Source organism: Corvus hawaiiensis, chromosome 19 (genome assembly GCF_020740725.1).
Source record: "Corvus hawaiiensis isolate bCorHaw1 chromosome 19, bCorHaw1.pri.cur, whole genome shotgun sequence".
NCBI lineage: Eukaryota > Metazoa > Chordata > Aves > Passeriformes > Corvidae > Corvus > Corvus hawaiiensis.
Window position 1 is genome coordinate 991,070 of NC_063231.1, and position 19,941 is coordinate 1,011,010.

Genomic DNA, 19,941 nt, shown 5'->3' on the forward strand with positions numbered 1-19,941 from the left:
CTGACCAAACAAAGGAGAGAATTGATTTCCCTGTTACTTCTGCAGAGCAGCTTTGAAAGGTCAAGGAGAGGGAGTTTTCTGCAGGGGTTATCCTGTCCTAACAGGGAATTACAGGTAACTGGGATTAGACTGGCTGGTGTGTGGAAGGCCCAGGGAGAAATCCCTCTGTGAGAACTTTCTCTGAAGTTTCTTGGCTGGAAATCAAGGCTGACAGCTCGGGTGCTGCCTGAGTTTCCATGGAGTCCCTGTTCCTGCAGTCCCTACTCCTGCAGCGACAGGAACAGTCCTGGCTGGTGGCTGCTGCCTTTTGGGAGCTTCAGCCTCATGAAAAAGGCAGAGTAAAGTGTACCAAGTACTGACGGAAAAAGATGACATTGATGCTTAATTCCAGCCGTTTTTTCAGAGCTGTTGCCTGCCTTCATAAACAGGGAAAGACAAGACAACTGTTCCTGTAATGAATAAACATAAAATGGCTGTGAGTGCATCTTAGTCATATTTAATTTATGAATTTAGTTTTGCTTCATGGACCTTGCCCTGAGAATGCTTTCGCTGGAAAGACTGAGGGATTAATTTCCAGTGTAAATCAGGGGCTCCGTTTCAAGCCATCATTCCAGGTTTGATTTATTGATTATCTAATCAAATAAACGGAGAAGGAAAACGCTGCATTGTAAATTCTCCGTGTGCCAGGAAAAGCAGGTCCCTACCCCGGCTCTGATCTCTGCAAAAGCTTTTCCTCTTCCTGCAGTCCCTCGTGGCACAGGGCTGTTCTGGGAGCCACGGGGCGCAGGAAAGCCTCGGTGCCAGCTGTCAGGAAGTCCTGAGTCAAGGAGAGCGGGAGCCAGCATCTGTTACTGCCAGGGCTGGCAGAACATGCAGGCAGGAGCTGGGAAGGATCCTGGAAGGTGAGAATTACATAAGGAGCCCTTCCTGATAAATCCCTGCCGGAGCTGCTGCACTGTGCCTTGGCCCTTGGTCGAAGTCCTGGGAGAGGAGTGAGATCCTGCAACTGCTGCAGGAGTGGTAACCAGGGAAAGCTGGATTTACCTCTGGAGCCAAGTGCCAAGTCCTCCCTGCTTCTCTCCTGGCACCCACTGCCACGGGGAGAGGGAGAAACGCAGGGCAGAGAAGGAAACCTCTGCTGGGAGGGCTCGGGTGCTCACTGGTTCCTGTCTGGTGGGAGCTGGAGCCCTGGGAAGCGCTGGCTTGTCATGGTCCCCATCCTGCAACTGGAGCGTGTCCGGGGCAGGGAGCAGAGCTGGGCTTCAGTTTTCATTGACCCTCCTGGCAGGATGGTCCCCAGAGCCCCACAGGGGTGGGTATGGGGCCCAGGACAGCCTTTCCCTGCATGCTCTAACTCTGCACTGGTGCTCCAAGGGCTCTTCCCTGCGCTTGCTTTAATTTATTCCCAGCGAAGCTGGATTTTCATTAAGGTGTAGGTGTCATCTCTCCCCTCTCAAACTCCTTTGATGTATTTTAGCTCAGGTTTGTTTATTGCTTTTCATTAGGGGTCGTTTGTCATTGCCTTTCTAATAGGTGTTGTGCTGAAATAAAGTGCTGCGTTTTTTGCCAGGAGGAGAGGTGGAGGGTGGGCTTCTTATTTTTTATTTGTTTTAAAGAAGCAGAAGTCCAGCTTAGTAACAGCTGTTTTCCAAAGGATAGCATGGTTTGAAGGCAGTGTTTGTAACAGTGTCAGATGATTTAAGGACTTTCTTATTCAGGGGAGATAGGGTTTGTTTGTGGGGCATTTGTCTTCCTTCTCCAAGAGTTTCTCCTTTCTCCTTCGCCTGGCATCAAAGGTAGCTGGATCAGAATCCTGTAGCTCAGCTCCTTACCTGATCCAAGGATGGTTCTGGAGCAGGGGAGTATTGGATAATTTTTTAAGTATGAAAAATACTTCACATGTAGCTCCTGCCATGATTTGGGGTGAGATCTTAGGAGTTTATTCCTTTTGATCCTGTGCTGTGACCAAGGGTGGGAATATACCCATGGTGGGAGCAGCACTGGGGCTGCTCCATCCCGGGCTGGAGCTGCTGATTCCCGACCTGGCCTCGTGCCTGGAGCACAGGTTTTGTGGGGAAGCCATGGAGTGCTGAAACCTGGAGCTGTGGGGTGTGAATAAATATCATCAAATGGCTCAGAGTGGCTGTGACTGCAGGGCCACGCTCCAGTTTTGGGGAGAATTTTGTGTATAATCAAAGGCAGGTGACACGGGGGCACCGTTTTCCAGAACAGGGAACCAAAACGGGCTGTTCCCGGTAAATGGTGGTGGGAACCTGCGCATCCCAGGGATTTGGGAGTGTAGCTGTGCCCTGCTCGGCCAGCAGCCCTTGATTAGCAAGGAAAGAAAGATTTCAGTGTGTTCTGAGCTGGCTGTACCAGAGCTGTGCTCCCTCTTTGATCTCAGGGTTGCTACGTGATGCTTCTCTGCTGAGGAGAGTTAGGAGAGAAATGTGTGTTGTACCGAGATCAGACCTGCAGTGTTCAGAGGGGACAGGAGCCACGGACACTGTATTAGCACCCAGCTAATTCCTGGAGTTCTGGTGGTCACTGGTTCTGCTTGTGTGGGTTCCTGTCCTGGCAGATCCCTGAGGAGCACGACCTGGAGAGCCAGATCCGCAAGGAGCGGGAGTGGCGCTTCCTGCGCAACGCCCGCGTCAGGAAACAGGCCCAGAAGATCATCCAGAAGGGTGAGTGGTTCCCTTTTCAGGACACTGAACTGTAGAACTCCAATTAGTGATGATCCCAATTAGCGATGACCCCGTGCAGCCGCTCCCACTGGTGCCTGTTCCCTCCCAGTGCAGGGCAGGCGATGCTGCTGCTGCTGCTGCAGGTGTGTCACTGGTGCTCCCCCACCTTTCTGTTCTCAGCTGCTGGGCCTGGTCACCAGCTCAGGTTCTGCTTTTAAAGGGATGGAAGGTGGAATGCTGCAGGATAAACTCCAGAGCTGCAAGCTCAGGGTTTGATGTGGGACAGACATGGTCATGGCAGACCAGCCCTGGGGCTGCTGGACCTGTCCCCCCAGCTCAGGAGACACCTCGGGGATGTCTCTCACGTTCTCTGCTCTGCTGAGCTCTGTAAATTATTGTTCACTCCTTATATCCCATTTATTTGGAATATTTGTGTGCATGGTGTGTGTGCTGCTCCCAGCGTGCCTCGGGTCCATGCTGCGTCAGTGGGAGCTCCCCAGGAACCCGGGATTGCATCTTTTTAGGGCTCTCTGAGGCAGCTTTGGGCTGGAATTCTCTCAGCACAGGAATTTATTAGAATAAAGTGGAACCTAATGAAGCTTCCTGAGGAATTTGCATTCCTCAATTATCCCTGCCCGTGTGCCCTGAGCAGCAGAGGCTGGGGAGTCACAATTCCAGGAGCTCCTGGCATCGTTCCCGGGAGCAGGTCTGGGGATGGGGGCTGCTCCTCCCCAGGGATGCTTTTTGAGGCACACAGAGCTGGAAATCGCAGTGTGCTGAAGGAGAAGTGCCCAGGGCTCAGCCCTGCCATTGGGAGGCTGCTCCTGTGAATGCAGTGTGGAGCTTCATGCCGGGAAACTGCGGAATATCATCAACCAGAGAAACAGAGAAATGATCCTGGAGCCCAGGAGATGGCCTGGGAGATCTGTTGGAATACAAAGAAGGGGATTTTTCATGCTTGCCTGGAGAAGTTAAATCTCTTTCTAGACAGTGTTCATATTTGGTTGCTTAACCTGAGTGACTAAAATGCCACTATTCATTAAAAAAATAATGAAAATGTGAAATATTAAAAAGAATTAAAATAGACTTACAAGCTTTTAATGAAAATTAGATTCAATGGATGCATACTAAAACAAACTTGAGCTGAATGGATTTCTCCTGGGTTTAGGGGTTTGTGTGATGAATTCAGAGAGTGCCAAAACCCAGCAGTGTCAGGGGTCCCAACACTGTGAATAGCAAACTCCTTGGAAGACAAGATGGGAAAAGTCTTTACCCATCATTTTAAGGTCTCCGTGGAAAATACATTTTTCATTTGCAACTTAACCTAAAATTTAAGGGAACTGAAATGGAAGGTTAAATAAATAATCCACAAGCTACAGTGAAATGCTGCATTTTAAATTGGAAAAAAAAAGGTATTTTCGTATTTTATATTTTGAAGAAATAGTGTTGGTTTTTCCCTCAACACAAACTGGCATTTCCCTGGGTTTGGCTGTGCTTGTTGTCTGTGCTTGCCAGTGTGAAGGGTGGAGGATTTGTCACCGCAGTTCTTGGTTTGTACCTCAATACCTGAGACAGCTGGGGGGCTTGAGAAGCTCCTGGAAGGAGAGAAGTGCTGGGGGTGTCCTGGTGAGAACTGGGGCAGGATGAGCGGGACGTGACTCGTGGCACTGGGAAGCTGGGGCTGTCCAAGCCCCATCCCTGGGGGACATCCCAGGTGTGAGCTGAGCTCCCTCCTGTCCCGCAGGCATTTCCCGGCTGGATGATCAGATCTTCCTCAACAGGAACCCGGGCGTCCCGTCCGTGGTGAAGTTCCACCCCTTCACCCCCTGCATCGCCGTGGCCGACAAGGACAGCATCTGGTGAGGGCTGGGGACCCGGGGTCACAGCAGGGACAGTGTCTGGTGAGGGCTGGGGACCCGGGGTCACAGCAGGGACAGCTGGGCCTCTGTCCTGGTTGTCTCTCAGAAGGTGGAGGTGTTGAAATCCTTCCCTGGGAGGGTGCCCAGAGCAGCTGTGGCTGCCCCTGGATCCCTGGCAGTGTCCAAGGCCAGGCTGGACACTGGGGCTTGGAGCAGCCTGGGAGAGTGGGAGGTGTCCCTGCCATGGCAGGGGTGGCACTGGATGGGCTTTAGGGTCCTTCCAGTCCAAACCATTCCATGATTCCCTGACATGTCATTAATCAAATGATGCCAAACTCCAAAGGAGAAACCCAGGCTGAGCCGATATCCATGAGGTACAATGGGGTAACGAGTGCCTCTCTTTACAGCTTGCACAGAGAACTGAAAACTCACGTGCTATTTCTTCCTCCCACAGTTTTTGGGACTGGGAGAAAGGGGAAAAGCTGGACTATTTCCACAACGGGAACCCTCGGTACACCCGGATCACAGCCATGGAGTACCTGAATGGCCAGGACTGCTCCCTGCTGCTCACTGCCACAGGTAAAGGACACATTGTCCCACCAGTGGGGCCAGGACGGGGGGGTCTTGGCAGAATTCCAGTCCAGGTGAGCGTTCTGGACCTTGTTGTGTCCCCTCCACGGATTGGTCCCAGCCTGACTCTTCCCTCCCTGCCCCTCCCTGCCTGGTCTCAGCTCAGGAGGCCATTTCCAGGATCAACTTGCAAATTCTTCCTGGCAGTACTGAAATCTCTCAAGTAGGGGCTGCAAAGACTTTCCAAGGTCTGACCAGTCCAACTCTTGCTGAAGCCCTTCCCAGCTGAGTTTTTGCTTGTCATTGCGAGGTCGTGGTCACCTCCTCCTGTGGCACACCTGGAGGAAGGTGATTTTAGTTGGTTCAAGCTGCTGGCCAGAGCTGAAACTGTGCAGCAACCAAAAGACAGCTCCACTTCTGTTCCTTGTGCTATGTCCACATGGAGCAGGCAGGGCTCAGCTTCAGCACCGAACTTCTCAGGTGGTTCTGAGTTTCTCTCTAGCCCATATATCACCTGAGCAGCTCTCCAGTTGCATCGAGGGGGTTGCATGAGGAGATCTTGCCCAGTCTTTGGTCTGTAAAGCTGTGAGTCAGATCTGCTGCTCTCCCAAGGAACCATTCCAAACCTGGCACTCAGAGTGTTTTCAACAGCTTCTCCAACTTCCTGCTCAACTGTACAGGTTGGGTGTAATTAAGGGAGGGGGAAGGGCAGCTGAGAGGGCCTTTAGGACATATTTCTTTCAATTTATCGATTCTTAGCACAGAAGTTTCACAGATGGGAAACAAATTGAAAAAAATACACAATGTTCTTGAAAGATTTGCTGCTGATGGGCTGGGCCTCACTGCTGCTGCTTCTGTGGGGCTGTTTCGTGTTGAGTGGGTACTTGTGTGGCTCTCGGCACCAATCGTGAGGAGGACAGAGATGAATCCTGGAGAAAATGAATGTCAGGGAAATGGAGAGACATTGAATGTCAGGTGTTATTCAGGGGAGGAGAAAAGCTCTTCCAGAACAGCTCCAGTAGAACAAAGCTTTAGGTTTCTTGGATGTAAATTAGAGAGGAAAAACAACTCCCAACAAAAAGTGTTCAAAGCGATACCCTGAGTTTTGGGGTCTGTGTGACTTCAGTTCTGCTTCTCCTCTTGTTCCTCGTGCACAAGGAACTGTGGGAGCTGCACCAGCAGTGACTTTGCTTTGTGTTCTTTCTCTGTGCTCCCCAAGACGATGGTGCCATCAGAGTGTGGAAGAACTTTGCAGACCTGGAGAAGAACCCAGAGATGGTGACAGCCTGGCAGGGGCTGTCAGACATGCTGCCAACCACACGAGGTGGGTCCCACTGAGGTTTCTGGGGGGGGAAGGTGAAAATCAGCCTTTGTGCAGCTTTGCATGTGGCACCCGTGACCTCCTTTAGCCCCAGCTCCAGTTTTGGCACTTCTCTTCCCTGTTTATTGTGGGTCGGGAGGTGGCAAAGGAACGTGTGGTCTAAATCTGGCACATGCAGAAGGACAGCACAGTGAGACATTGGCCTGCTTGGAGTTTTAGGAAAACTGGGCAGAAAAGGGTGTAAAAAGGAGCCTTGGCATCCAGCCACACATGGGATGAAGCCAGAAAACCAGTTTGTGTAACCCTGAAATCTGTTTCAGGACATTACGGGAGGTTTTAGGACTTTACAGGAGGTTTTAGGATATTAAAGGAGATTTTACAACATTCCAGGAGGTGCATGTTCCATCCTTCCCAGACCCCATCAGGTACTAATGCTCTAATGGCAATTCTCCGTCACTTGAATATTTTTAATCAAGGCTCCAGGTTTTTCTGTGTGTGCTGTGGTTCAATCAGCACTTTGTGGGATTGATGGAGGAAGTGCTGGATGAGGCTGCCTGGCCCATGCTGTGCAGGAGGTCAGATGAGATGACCATCATCATTCATCCTGACCTTAAAAGCTGACAGTTCTCATTTCTGAGCTGATGTGGTTCATCCCAGGAGCCTGACACAGCTCTTTCAGCTATTCATTGGATTTTCCTGGGGCTGCCTTGCGTGTGTTGTTTTTCCCTTAACACGTCCCTGTTTCTCTCAGGGAAGAGGAGCTGTGTTTGAGGCACTCGAGGCTCTGCCTCGCTGAGGGCAGTGCCCAGAGCTGATGAGGAGCTGCTGCAAGTTCAGAGCCTGCTGTGCAAATGGCAGAACCTGCCCTTTCACAGTGGCAGCAGGAGCAGGAGGGGCTGCTGTGAGCAGCTCTGCTCGGGCACAACGTGCCCAGGAGTCGTGACAGGTTGCCCTTTGTGGTGTCATTCTGTAGTTCTGTGCTGACAAAGCCCAGCTTTCCTGGCTGCTGGCTGATGTTTCCCATCCTTGGATTCAGGATGTTGTTTTTTGGTGCTGGGAATGCCCCCGGGCTGCCCTGGCCGTGCCTCTGATCCTGGGCAGGGAGGATGCTGACCCTGGAACTCCCTCAGCCCAGTCCCATTGTCCTGCCTTCCCTTCCATGTGCACTGTGCCAGGGCAGAGCCTGTGCTGGTTGTGCCTCGCTCTGGACAGGATTTAACACCCAGAAAGGATTGTCAGGGTCTGACACTGCAGAACAGGCTCAGATGAGAGAGCTCTGAGAGCTGCATGGTTGCACCTGCCAAAACAGGACTGGGGAAACTTTTAAATCTGTTCTCTTTCGGATTGGTTTTTTTTTTTTCCCTTGGCTTTTTCTTTCCCTTATGGACTGAAGCAGTCTGGGGCCCGTTTTCTTTGGTGTCCACCTTCCCAGCAGATTGGGCAGAAGAGAAGGACAGATATGTTTGTGGAGAGAGAAATAAATGTAGCCACTTCAAAAGAGCTAAGTGGAGCAAGTCCCCGTGGAGATGAGAGTCTTCAGAGTCATCTGCTGCCAAGACCACAGCTGTGGTCCAGCACTGGCTCAGGAAACTGAGGATGCATCTTTGAAGCTGCAGAGCTCAGGAGTTTTACTGGAGTTTGTTTGCTCCTACTATTGATTTCCTTCCCTCTTCTCCCAGCTTTTCCCCTGTGTCACAATGTCACACTCACCTCTGAATTGCTCTCGAGAGCAGCCAGAACATGACTTTCCTGGGCCATTTGCCCCCTTGGAAAAGGGGAGGGGAATATGTAACACCTAAATACATCCTTTGGAAGCTTGAAAAGCAGCCCTGGGTTGTCTGAGCGATGGGAGATGGACAGTGGCACACCCAGGGGCTGCCTGAGAGGCCGAGCAGCCCGGGGCAGGCACAGAACTTTCACACATTTCCACTGGGAGGTCAGATCTGGGCTGGCACAGCCGGGTTGGGGATCAGCTTGGCCCCAGCTCGTTGCTCTGAGGAGCTGACTCGGGGTAGGTGGGTCTGGATTTCGGCACTGGGCCCCCTCTTTGTTCTGTGTGAGGTGTTTTGCTTCTGATCTTGTTTAGAACTGATGCACCAAGAAGAAATTTCCTTGCAATGAGAATCAGTGTGTTGAAAGCAGGATTGGTCCCTGTGTGAGGCGGGGGCTGGGAACCTCCAGCGTGAGAGGTGGAGGGAGCCGAGGGAAAGGCACAACTCCTGAGCCTCCTGGGGTTTCCAGGAGGGGGGAAACGCAGCATTTTCTCTTGAGCAGCGTAGGAAGAACATTGTCCTGACGTGCTCTGGAGCTGTGCTTTCGCAGCAGGAGACTTTGGGAATTCAGGCAATTTCCATAGAAAAGGATGTTTGCAGGCTGTGGAGCAGCACAGGGACCGTGGCCTGGTGCGAGCTCTCGCACAGCAGCACGAGCAGATGTGCCACAGCAGTGTGGTGTCTCTGGGACAAGGGAACAGCCACAGCTCCGTGGGCAGAGTGGCTTTGTCCTTGAAAGCAGCACGGTTCTGGAATTTGGGAAAATGCCCAAGTGTGCCCAGCTGGCTCAGGATGACCAAGTGCCAGCTGTTCCCCCCCAGCTCCTGGAGTGCTCCCAGCAGATTCCTGCAGGGTTTTCCTTCTCCAGCCTGTGAAGGGACCCAGGAGATGATTTCTGAAGGGCTTGCCTGGGTCCCTTCTTGAGCACCTGGAGCTCCCTGTGCAGGAGAGGATGGGCAGGCCCTGGCACAGGGTGCCCAGAGCAGCTGTGGCTGCCCCTGGATCCCTGGCAGTGCCCAAGGCCAGGCTGGACATTGGGGCTTGGAGCAGCCTGGGAGAGTGGGAGGTGTCCCTGCCCATGGCAGGGGTGGCACTGGATGGGCTTTAGGGTCCCTTCCAACCCAAACCTCTCTGGGATTGCATTTCATGATTGTGTGATTCTCCAGGGTGAGCTGTGGTGCCTCTCGCCCCTTTGCTGCTCTGCTCCCATTGTCTGGGGGTTTCATGGCAAATCCAGTCCATGTCTGAGGGGAACTCCCCGTTCAGGAGCTCTGCAAAGGGAGCCCCCATGAGCTGTCTGCACTCTGAGGGTGCTGGTTCCCTGTCTGCCCTCCCAGAAACCCTGACCTCCCATGGCAGGAGCCTCCTGCTCCCACGGGTTGGTGCAGATCCCAGGAGCTACTCGCCTTTCCGTCTGTCTCTCCTCGATGTGCTGGAGAGCAGGGCCCAGCTGAGGCAGAGGATGGCTCCTTGTTCCTGCCGAGCTGTCAGCTCTGTGCTGCTGTCAGCCAGCCAGAGCCTGGCTCCACGCACAGGCTGCTGGCTTCCCAGGAATGCTGTGCTGGAGTGGGTGAGGGAGGCCTGTGCTGCTCTGGGTGCTGCTGCTTCTCGTTCGTGTTCTTCAATCTGAGAACAATTTTCTTCAATTTTCTAGTCCTTGTTTTAAGCTGGTTTTTGCTCTGGCTGACCACTCACCCCGAGCACCAACCCCTGCTCCCTGTCTCCTCACAGGTCTGGCCCGAAGGGTGTCCATCTATCTGGACAGAAGCAAGCAGGGAGGTGAGTGCTGTTCCTGTTCCCTGCTGGGGGGGTGGGCAGGAGCTCCTTGGCCGCCTCTGGGGGTTGCTTGGGGTTTTGGCGTGGCTGGATGAGTGCTGGGTGCCTGTGGTTCCCAGGAAGCTTCGCTTCCACCTCTGCCATGCCCTGCCTTGTGTCTGTGTCCGGGACAGCCCTGAGGGAGGCAGGGAGGAATCTGTGCTCCCTGAGCAGGCACAGGGATAAGGGATAAGGGAATCTTCATGTCAGCCTCTCTGAGCTCCCTCAGCCACAGGAGGTGTGGGGGGATTTGGGAGTCTCTCTTTTCCATGGAGGTTTCAAAGCATCCCTGGATAGAAGTGTTTGAGATGGGAACCACCATAAAGCTGTTGTGGGTTTGGCTGGGGTTTATTTGGAACACACCTGGGCTGTAAAGGTCCTGTGGAAAGGAGATGCTGAGGAGCCTTTCCCAGGAACCTCAGAACTGTGGACCCTTGGCAGAGATCAGCCAAAAAGGAAAGAGGGGAAGTTTAGGTTGGATCTGTGGAAGACATCCTTCCCTATGAGGGTGGGCAGGCCCTGGCACAGGGTGCCCAGAGCAGCTGTGGCTGCCCCTGGATCCCTGGCAGTGTCCAAGGCCAGGCTGGACACAGGCTTGGAGCAACCTGGGATAGGGGAAGGTGTCCCTGCCCATGGCAGGGGTGGAATGGAATGAGCTGTGCCCCACCCAAACCCCTCTGGGATTCTGGGACTCTAATAATGTCACAAATTCCACTCTGTCACGTGGAGGGAAGGTGAAGGAAGTCCCCAGCCTTCACCCACAGAGGCTGTGCAGGGTCTGCATGGCTCTGGATCCTGACCCCCTTTCCCAAGGGAGCAGGTGGTGGATGTGTCAGGGCATCCCGGGGATCCATCCGGGGCTGCTCGTGGTGACATCGTCACCTCAGGATGTGCCTCAATTATTGATATTTGCTGACTGATCGGAGCTGGCTGTGTCTGTATTGATTAATCACCCCAGCTCTTGGCGGGGGCTGATTCAGAGCTCGTTAGTGGAGTTCAGCAAATCTCTGCAGCTGTGGGAGCTGGGGCAGGACTGAGCAGAGCTGATGTGTGGCTGGCTCCGAAATCCCCCAGCAAAGGCTAAAATTAGCAGGACTTGGCTGCAGGGAATCTCCCGCTCAGTGAGCCGGGCAGGGAGCAGTTTGAGGGAATGCCGGAGCCGGATCGATGCCGCTGCTGCCAGGCCATGGCAGCCCCGGCTCACGGGCAGGGCAGCTCCATAAAAGCCTTCTCCAGCTGCATCTGGTGGCACAGGCAGCACAAGCATTCCCCCTTCTCTCTGAGGAACTGTAAAAATGTATGGAATTAGTGCTCTCCTGACAGCAAAGTACCTCAGCAATGTTTAGATATTGCCCTGCCCCTGGAAGTGTCCCAGGCCAGGTTGGATGGGGCCTGGAGCAGGGGGACAGCTCCAACCTGCACCAGGAACTGGTCAAGGGATCAGACTCAGGCTCATCCTGGAGACCAAGGGGCAGAGGGAATGGCAGGGAAGTTTCCCACATCTCCCAGGAGTCCACATCATGCCTTTCAGGAGTGGGGATTTCGGGGGGAGCGACGCAGTTCTGGGCAGATTATTTTATGGCAATAAAATCATTGGAGAAATCGCAGCTCCAGGGGTTTGTGTTCTTTTAATTGAATTCCCAGCATCCCAGCTCCTGCTGTCCCTCACTGCGGAGTCCTTGGCAGGAGGAGGGTGACACTTTTTGAGAGGATGTTGTAGAAATTAATGACGAGTGAGGTCATCCAACCCTCCCACTGCTTCCTGGAAATTAAAGCAGGGATGTGCTTCACTGCCCAACCAGGAGGGCCCCTGATTAAAAAATGATCAGTCAGAACCCAGGATGCTTTTATACTTTGTTCCATGTAGGTATTCCTGATTCCACTGAAATGCCAAGGACAGAGCGGCCACGTTCCCGTGACGTTACAGGGGAGCGCAGCTGCTTTCACCACATTAGTACTGGAATTTATCCATGGAACTGTCTCATCCAGGCAAATATCTCTGGCTCAGGGGCAGTCCTGAGGGAACAGCCATGGGAAGTTCCACCTTCAGGAACAGCTGTTGGTGTGTGTAAACTCAGCCATACACAACTGCCAGTGCTGGCTTTAAAAGACTCAGAAACAAACAAAAAACCCCAAACCAAGAAACAACAACATCTCCACCACAGACATTTAAAAATTCCTTTCCCTGAGCTGTGGAAGATTTGTTGCTCATTATCTAAGAACATAATATTCCTGTGGGGAAGATTGTGCTCGTAGCTCCTGATGCATTGCAGCAGTGCAGGGCTGGTTTCTGCAGCTCGTGGCTTCTGGGAGCACCAGGATTCCACCAGTGGCCTGTGTCAGGGGCTGCGACAGCACTGGCCCTGTTTGGTCCTGTAAGGAGGTGTGAGGGTGCCAGCTCAGAGCCAGCTCCGGGGCTGGGCAGGTGCTCAGAGCAGCACCTGTGGGCAGGAGAGGCTGAGGAGCAGCTCAGGTGCCAAGCCCAGGAGCCAAGGCCCGGTGGGTGGGCTGCAGGCTCAGTTGTAACATCCTGGAGTAGGACCTCTGTTAATTAAAAAGGAAATGATCATTAGTATTCAATCCCCCGTTTGCTCCTCATCCCAAAATACTATGAATTGAGCATGGAAACATGAGCCAATCCTGTATCATCTCTGCCATGCAAACCTTTGCTTGTACATAGAAATAGTTCAGCTATTTCTGTCTCGTTCCATACTGTGAGTGCCAGCTCTGGATGGAACATTTCACAGTCGGAGGAAGCTTTCCTTCCCCTCACACACTTCCAAGTGACTGACATTTCTGTACAAGGGCTTTTCTTCTCTTCAGACAGGTTGGAGTTCTGGTTCAGCGTTCCCAGTTGTGTTCCCTTTTTGGTCAGGGCATGACTGGGGTGCAGCGGGAGCAGAGCCCCAGCCCAGGGCTCAGCACGGGCACCTCTGCAGCCTCCAAGCAGATCCTTGCTTTGGGATGATCCTGCTCTTCTCTCTTCCAGGGAGCAGCAGTTATCACTGAGCTGGACTATTTAGGTTTTAATAAGAAAGGCAGGAGGTGCAGGATCTCGAGCCACCCCATACCCAGCATCATCCCTGGAAGTGTCCAGGGCCACGTTGGGGTAGTGGAAGGTGTCCCTGCCCATGGCAGGGGTGGAATGAGATGACCTTTAAGGTCCCTCCCAACCCAAACCATTCCAGGATTCCATGACCATCTCCCTCCTTTCTCTCCAGCCTGGTTGGGGGTGAACCCGTGTCCTTTCCATCTGCTTGTCTCTCATGGGAATCTCTGTGCAATCCCTCTAGAGCGTCTCCCCTCAATGAGACTTTCCCTGCCCTTCTAGATGGCATTGCTGAATATCCTCAGTGACAGACGTGGCACACCAAGAGAGGCACCAAAAATGCCACCTCTGTCCCCAAACTCCTCTTCCCTGTCCCCCTGCACAGAGCAGCCCCTGGAACCGCAGCTGGGCAGGATTTGGTGCTGATCAGACAGAAACCTTGTCTTCAAACTGGGGAATGTTCCTGGGAAATTGGGAGCTTTGGATCTGCCTCGGAGCTCTTTGCCTGTTGAGCTCCATCAGGGGTGGTAATGGCCAGATCCATCTCAGCTGCCGGGTTTCTCCTGTCACATGGGCCGTAAACAGATGACAAATGCAAACACTTGAGTGGTGTTTATCATCTCCATCACTGCCTGCTTGCTTGCCTGGGCTCTCCAGCCCTGCGAGCTGCCAGGCAATCTGAAGGAACAATCCATTTGCCTAAAGACAAAGATCCAAGCTCCCAGATCAGCCCAGAGCCCCGAATTTCCTGCGGTGAGGTGAGGGACTGTCAATAAACAACAGCAACCTCCTCCATGGATGTGGCAAGATCAGGAGTCAGCTCGGATGTGATGCTTAGGAAGGGGAGAGGGGCAGAATGTTTTCTCTGAAGCTGTGCAAAACAAGGTCATTCTGTCGTGCTGGAGGAGAACTCGGTGTTCGTAGACATGTCTGCTGCTTCCTTTGTGCTTTGTAACCATGGATGTTCTGGTACAAGGTACTTGTGGCACTTTGGTGACAAAAGAGCATATTGGGGCAGGCTTAAATTTCCTGCTGGGGATAATTCCTGGCAGTAAATCCAGACAAATGCACGTTTTTACCTTGTGGACAAGCACGTTGTGGAGTGGAGACACGGGGATGGTGCTGAAGGCACTGAGTGCTCGGGGCAGGAGCTGCAGTCCTGATGCATTGCAGAGGGTTCTGACTCCAGTTGTGTGGTTATGAAACACTGCTCAGCACCAGAGACTCGCTTTGGCACAGAGGAGAGGGTGGACAACTGCTCTGGGAGGCAGGGATGCTGCTGTTGAGGCAGGAATTCTGCTCTGAGAGGCAGGAATGCTGCAAGGAAAGGCAGGGATGCTGCTGCTGCCTCTGCCCTGCTCGAGGGGCTGGAAACAGACACCAAGCCTGGAGTTCTTCTCTGGTTCCCTCCTGTGGTGCTCCCGGAGGTTTTTGTTTGTGTTTTTAATGCAGCGTGGATGGGATGCTGTCCTGGACTTCCCCTGGAGATTGATCTGTGCCCTCAGGGATGAGGAGCAAAAGCTCCTTGTGAGGGTGTTTGAGCTGTTGTCACTGCAGGGTGTCCCCCTCCTTACCTGTCTGTGCAGCAAACTGGTTTGTGCTCCCACCAGCTGTTAAATTCACTCTACTGCAGCCCTGATTTGGCTGTTCCTTTTTCAGGAACCTCTCCCACATCTTTCTGACAGAACAAGGAGTCAGTCCAGGAGCTCTCAGGTCGTGCTGTGTGAGGTGGCACCAGCTGAGTCTCTGCGATCAGCATTTAATGTTCTCCTGAGTGCTGGGCACTGCGCTGACCCCTGGCAGCCCCAGCAGTTCCTGGAAGTTGTGCTCCCCTCCCACAGGGAGCGGCCGTGCTCGGCTTCTCTCAGCGCTCACTCAGACCAGGGGGCAGAGGCAGTTTGGACTCCAGTCTGGGAGCAGCTGATTCAGTCCTGTCTGGAGGATGTGTGGGGTGTCTGTGTGTGTAATTTACGTTTCCTCTGACGGTGTCTGGAACACGAGGTCAGGAGAGCTGATGCTCCAAGGAGTGCAGCTTTGCCCGTGCTGGCGCTGATTTGCATCCCTGCCTTGTTGTGTCTCAGGAGCAGGGATGGTGGTGGACTGGGAACAAGAAACCGGGCTCCTGATGACCTCGGGAGACGTGAGGATAATCCGGATCTGGGACACGGATCGGGAAATGAAAGTACAGGTAACACCTGCGTGCTTGTCCCAGCACCTTCTCCCTCTCGGAGCACCTCCCATGGGCCCAGTGCCCCAGAGCGCCTGAGCCTGCTCTGTGAGGAGCTGCCAGGTCCTGGAGCTCCTGCTGCCCTGCCCCCCTGCCCCCTCCCCCAGGGCCACGTTCCAAGATCAGTAAAACCACGCAGATACTCAGGGAGCATGTCAGGGCTCTCCTGGAAGCTGCTGTGCTGTTCTGGGTGGGCAGCAATGCTCGGGGAAGGTGAGGCTGTGCAGTCCAGAGGCAGGCACTGGGATGCAGAGGGGGGCACTGGGATGCAGAGGGGGGCACTGGGATGCAGAGGCGGGCACTGGGATGCAGAAGCGGGCACTGGGATTCAGGTTGGATTTCACATTAACATGGAACTGAAATAGTGTAAAAGCCTGTGGAAGCACCCACAGCTTTCTGTGCCGTGTAACAGGGAAAAGGCCCTGCCAGAGTTCGTGTCAGCCACAGTCACACGGAAGTTTCTCAGAAATTCCAAGGAGAAGCAGCTGGGCGGTGAGACTGGAGGCACCATGCTGGAATTAAAAGGAAGTGGAGTTTTCAAAGCTTCTTGAAATTAATTACCCTTGGATGAACATTAATTGCGACACTTTGACCCTGCGATGCAGGATAATTAAGCCTCTGTTCATCTTAATTACTTTCACATATTATTTTTTCTATGCAAATTAGGGAGCAGCAAAATTGAGGAGGTGAAAATCTTTTAAATGATGATGATTAATGATTGCACCGAAAGTATCTAAAAACATGTTGTTTCTTTTTTTAATTGGAAAGATTGGGTGTTGAAATTCAAGTGATTGGAACTTCCTGACTCAGTAACTGGGAAAGTGAGAATCAGCACAAAGAGCAGGAATAATCGAGGCGGATAAAGGTGCTTCCCTCCTTGAACTACAAAATCCCACACCTCTGGAAGCACTCGGGCTGGAGCTGGAGGAACAAGTGCTTCATTTGCACTTCTGCTGAGTGTTGCTGCTTCAAAGGAGGAGCTGGGGGTGGGCAGAGGCTGGAGCAGCCCCAGGCCTGGTGCCTCTCCCGGCTCAGCCCAGGCTGGAGCGGCTCCAGAGGTGAATCTGCACAGAGGCACAAACAGCACTGAAGTGTGGAATGAGCTCCTGCAGCTCCGGCGGGGCTCCTGCACACGGGCCTGGGCTGTGGAAGGTGTTCCCATGGCAGGGGGTGGAATGAGAGGAGCTTTAAGGTCCCTCCCAACCCAAACCGCTTCCATGATTCCAGGGTTGTCATTTCTGCTTTTGCAGAGCTGCTCAGCTTTTTTTACTAGTTTTAATTGAAAGTGTTTTTCCTCCAACAGGCACAGGGATTATTCTGAGCAATTCTTTTGCCTCCAGAAGCAAAAAAGGGGAAGTGGCAGCATGGGTGCCCGGCGTGTTCCCAGCACAGCTGTCCCTGCAGCTCCAGCTGCCTTTTTCCATGTCACTTCCCCAACACACGCCGTGTCTGGCGTCACTAATGAGACATGCTGCATGTCCCTGTCATCCATGCCACAGCAGGGACGGGAGGGGGCACAGCACTGCCTGGCTTCTCTGGGGCTGTGCCGGGGCTGCAGAGCTGCCAGGGGCCAAAGGGTCACTGGTGGGGCTCGGGGGCACCAGAGCTGCCTCACGCTGCTGGGTGTGAGGATGGGGATGAGGACCTTGGTTTAGGGCCCCGCAGCCACGCCGTGGTGTCTGTGTGCTCTCTCGGCAGGACATTCCCACAGGGGCTGACAGCTGTGTCACCAGCCTGTCCTGTGACTCCCACCGCTCCCTGATCGTGGCGGGGCTGGGGGACGGCTCCATCCGCGTGTTCGACAGGAGGATGGCCCTCAGTGAATGGTAACGCCCGTCCTGCCCGGGCTCGGGGGCCTCCTGTGTCCTCCTCAGCTCACACGTGTCCCTCTGTCCCCAGCCGAGTGATGACCTACCGAGAGCACACGGCCTGGGTGGTGAAGGCCTACCTGCAGAAGCACCCCGAGGGTAACATCATGAGCGTCAGGTACACGGGATTGCGCTCCTGAGATGTTCTCCCTTACCCACAGTTTGGTTTTCCCTTTAAATCCTGTCCCTGGTATTCCAGTAGCTGAGAGGGCAAAGCTCCTGAGTTTGACATTTGCTTCAGTAATTAACTCTTGCTCCAAACTCGGTGGAGAGGAGGCAAAAAGGGATGTGGAGCTTTCCTTGGGAAGCCGTTGGTGTGGTTTGGGAGTAAACAAGGTGCTGGAATCACAAGGTGTGTGGGGAGGAGGGGAGGGAAGCAGGAGCTGGGTATACAATATCTTGTGGTGGGGGGCCTTTACTGCCAACGTCTCTGTGGGGTCATTTGGGAGAGAACAAGAGGAGGAAGGTGGATGGTGCCTCTATCGGGCACGTTCCTGGGCAGGATTCCTGTGCAATTCCCTAAATCCATTCCTGCTGCCTGGTAAATACTGCAGCCAGAGCAGCAGGAATGGATTTGGCCATTAAGGAACAGCAGACCAGAATTTATTGTCACAAAGCCACCATTTGCACACAAAGAGCCTCTTTTTCTTGATTAGAAAATGGAAACAAAACATAATTTTCTGGGATTCAGAACATTCCTGAGGTGGAGGATGGGCCAGCAAAAATGTATTAAGATTTTCAGAAAGGGGATTATGTGATGCAGCCGCCAGATTTGTCGAGCTCCCATATTGGAGTTTTTAATCTTCCTCTCCATAAGCTCCTCCAGCAGCTCCAGGGTCAGGTCCCTGTGCCCAGGGCTGAGGTCCCCTCTCCTCAGAGCCCTTCCAGCCTGGGAGCTGCTCCCAGGGCTGCAGAGCTGTGAGGGAATGTTGGGCTTCAAAAGGCAGGTCTGGGCTCTTCCCAGAGGAGCTCAGGTTGTGGAGCTGAGACACCTCACTTCCAGTTCCTCCCAGTTCCCTCTGCTTCAGCTGACAGCAAAATCCAAGGGAAACAAATGTTAGGGCAGAGTGAGATCCTGGTGTCCAGACGCTTGGAGTAAAGGATGGCACCAGCACATCCCCTCTGCCTGGAGGTTTCTAAGGCAATTTCCTGCTGTGCAAAGCACAGGAATTCGGGGCTGGCACGGAGCTGGGTGTATTGGGTGTGACAGGACAGAGAGGACACACTCAGCGATGGGCTGGGAGCGACAGAGGCGGTGAGGGATCAGCAGTGTGGGATCCATCCTGAGCTGCTATTTCAGCACAGAACGTGCTGCGGATGGGATCAAATCACGGCACCAGCGGGAACTCGGCCCTGTGCGTTCCCTGTCCCAGTGCCCTGTGGACGTGGTTGGCTCATGGGCAGCCCTGTGGCTCCCCTTCCTGGGTTTGGGATCGGGCTGGGCACAGCCTGACCCTGTGGCACTGTGTTGGCAGCGTCAACGGCGACGTGCGGTTCTTCGACCCGCGCATGCCCGAGTCCATGAAGGTGCTGCAGATCGTCAAGGGGCTCACGGCCCTCGACATCCACCCCCAGGCCAACCTCTTTGCATGGTAAGTGCTGCTGCCATTCCTGCAGCCCCAGCACGGGGAGCTGCTGGAGGGAGTCCAGAGGAGGCACCAGGGTGATCAGAGGGACGGAGCAGGGCCTGGAGTGCCAGGACAAGGGGGAATGGCTTCCCAGTGCCAGAGGGCAGGGTTAGATGGGGTACTGGGGAGAAATTCTTCCCTGAGAGGGTGGGGAAGCCCTGGCGCAGGGTGCCCAGAGGAGCTGTGACTGCCCCTGGATCCGTGGCAGTGTCCAAGACCAGGTTGGGCAGGGCTTGGAGCCACCTGGGATAGGGGAAGGTGTCCCTGCCCATGGCAGGGGGTGGAACAAGGTGGGCTTTAAGGTCTCTCTCAACCCCAACCATTCCATGATTCCATGATCCCTGGAGAGGATGGTTTGTCTCCAAAGGCATCATTCATGGGGTGGTGTTGACTTTACTGTTTTTAACCTCACCACAACAGTGCAGCTTCTTTCCCATGTTTGCTGCTCAGGAATTTTATCCCTCTACCCATCACTGAAACCCTGGATGCCCCTGTTCAGTGTCTGTATTTCTGGGCTCTGAGTGAGGACCAGAAGCTGCTCCACAGCCCCATGGCCTGGAGCCTGTTGGGGATGCCCTGGGTGTGTTTGGGCATCAGCTCTCCGTGTTTTCCTGACCACAGGTCACTGTGGTTCTGGCCACCACTTAATGGTCTCCCGCTTAGAGGAGTGGCCGCACTCTGGTCTGGCACACAGCTCAGCCGGGGGCTGCAGCAGCAGTGTTGTCCCCTCCCAGCATTGCCAGTGACTCCGTGTTCTGTCCCTTCCCTTCCAGTGGCTCCATGAACCAGTTCACTGCGATCTACAACGGGAACGGGGAGCTGATCAACAACATCAAGTACTACGATGGGTTCATGGGACAGAGAGTGGGAGCCATCAGCTGCCTGGCCTTCCATCCTCACTGGGTCTGTATCCCTGCTGGCATTTGGGGTTGGCATGTCCCAGTGTCCTTGTGGGAGGAGGGGATGGCACAGAGACCCCCCCCAGTGGGAAGGGGAGCTGCCCCAGCCCGGTGCTCGGAGCCGACCCCCAGCCCAGCTCCAGACAAGCACACTGGTGGTGCCACTGGTGCTGCTGGTCTGTGGGGGACACCTGCAGCTGCACAGGGCTCCGACACCTGAGCCCTTCCAGCTGAGGTGCAGTTCCC

General features: G+C 53.9%; 1 protein-coding gene across 2 annotated transcripts in view; it reads left to right on the plus strand.

Annotated features, from left to right (window-relative positions):
• RPTOR (regulatory associated protein of MTOR complex 1) overlaps positions 1-19,941 on the plus strand; it is a 103,769-nt gene that overhangs the window by 80,294 nt on the left and 3,534 nt on the right. For both annotated transcript variants that reach the window (XM_048323528.1, XM_048323529.1), the window contains 10 exons: positions 2,582-2,687; positions 4,432-4,546; positions 5,001-5,125; positions 6,336-6,440; positions 9,941-9,988; positions 15,155-15,261; positions 16,999-17,126; positions 17,200-17,286; positions 18,644-18,760; positions 19,570-19,699. In XM_048323528.1, coding sequence (XP_048179485.1) covers positions 2,582-2,687; positions 4,432-4,546; positions 5,001-5,125; positions 6,336-6,440; positions 9,941-9,988; positions 15,155-15,261; positions 16,999-17,126; positions 17,200-17,286; positions 18,644-18,760; positions 19,570-19,699 — 1,068 coding nt within the window. The remainder of the gene's footprint in view (positions 1-2,581; positions 2,688-4,431; positions 4,547-5,000; positions 5,126-6,335; positions 6,441-9,940; positions 9,989-15,154; positions 15,262-16,998; positions 17,127-17,199; positions 17,287-18,643; positions 18,761-19,569; positions 19,700-19,941) is intronic.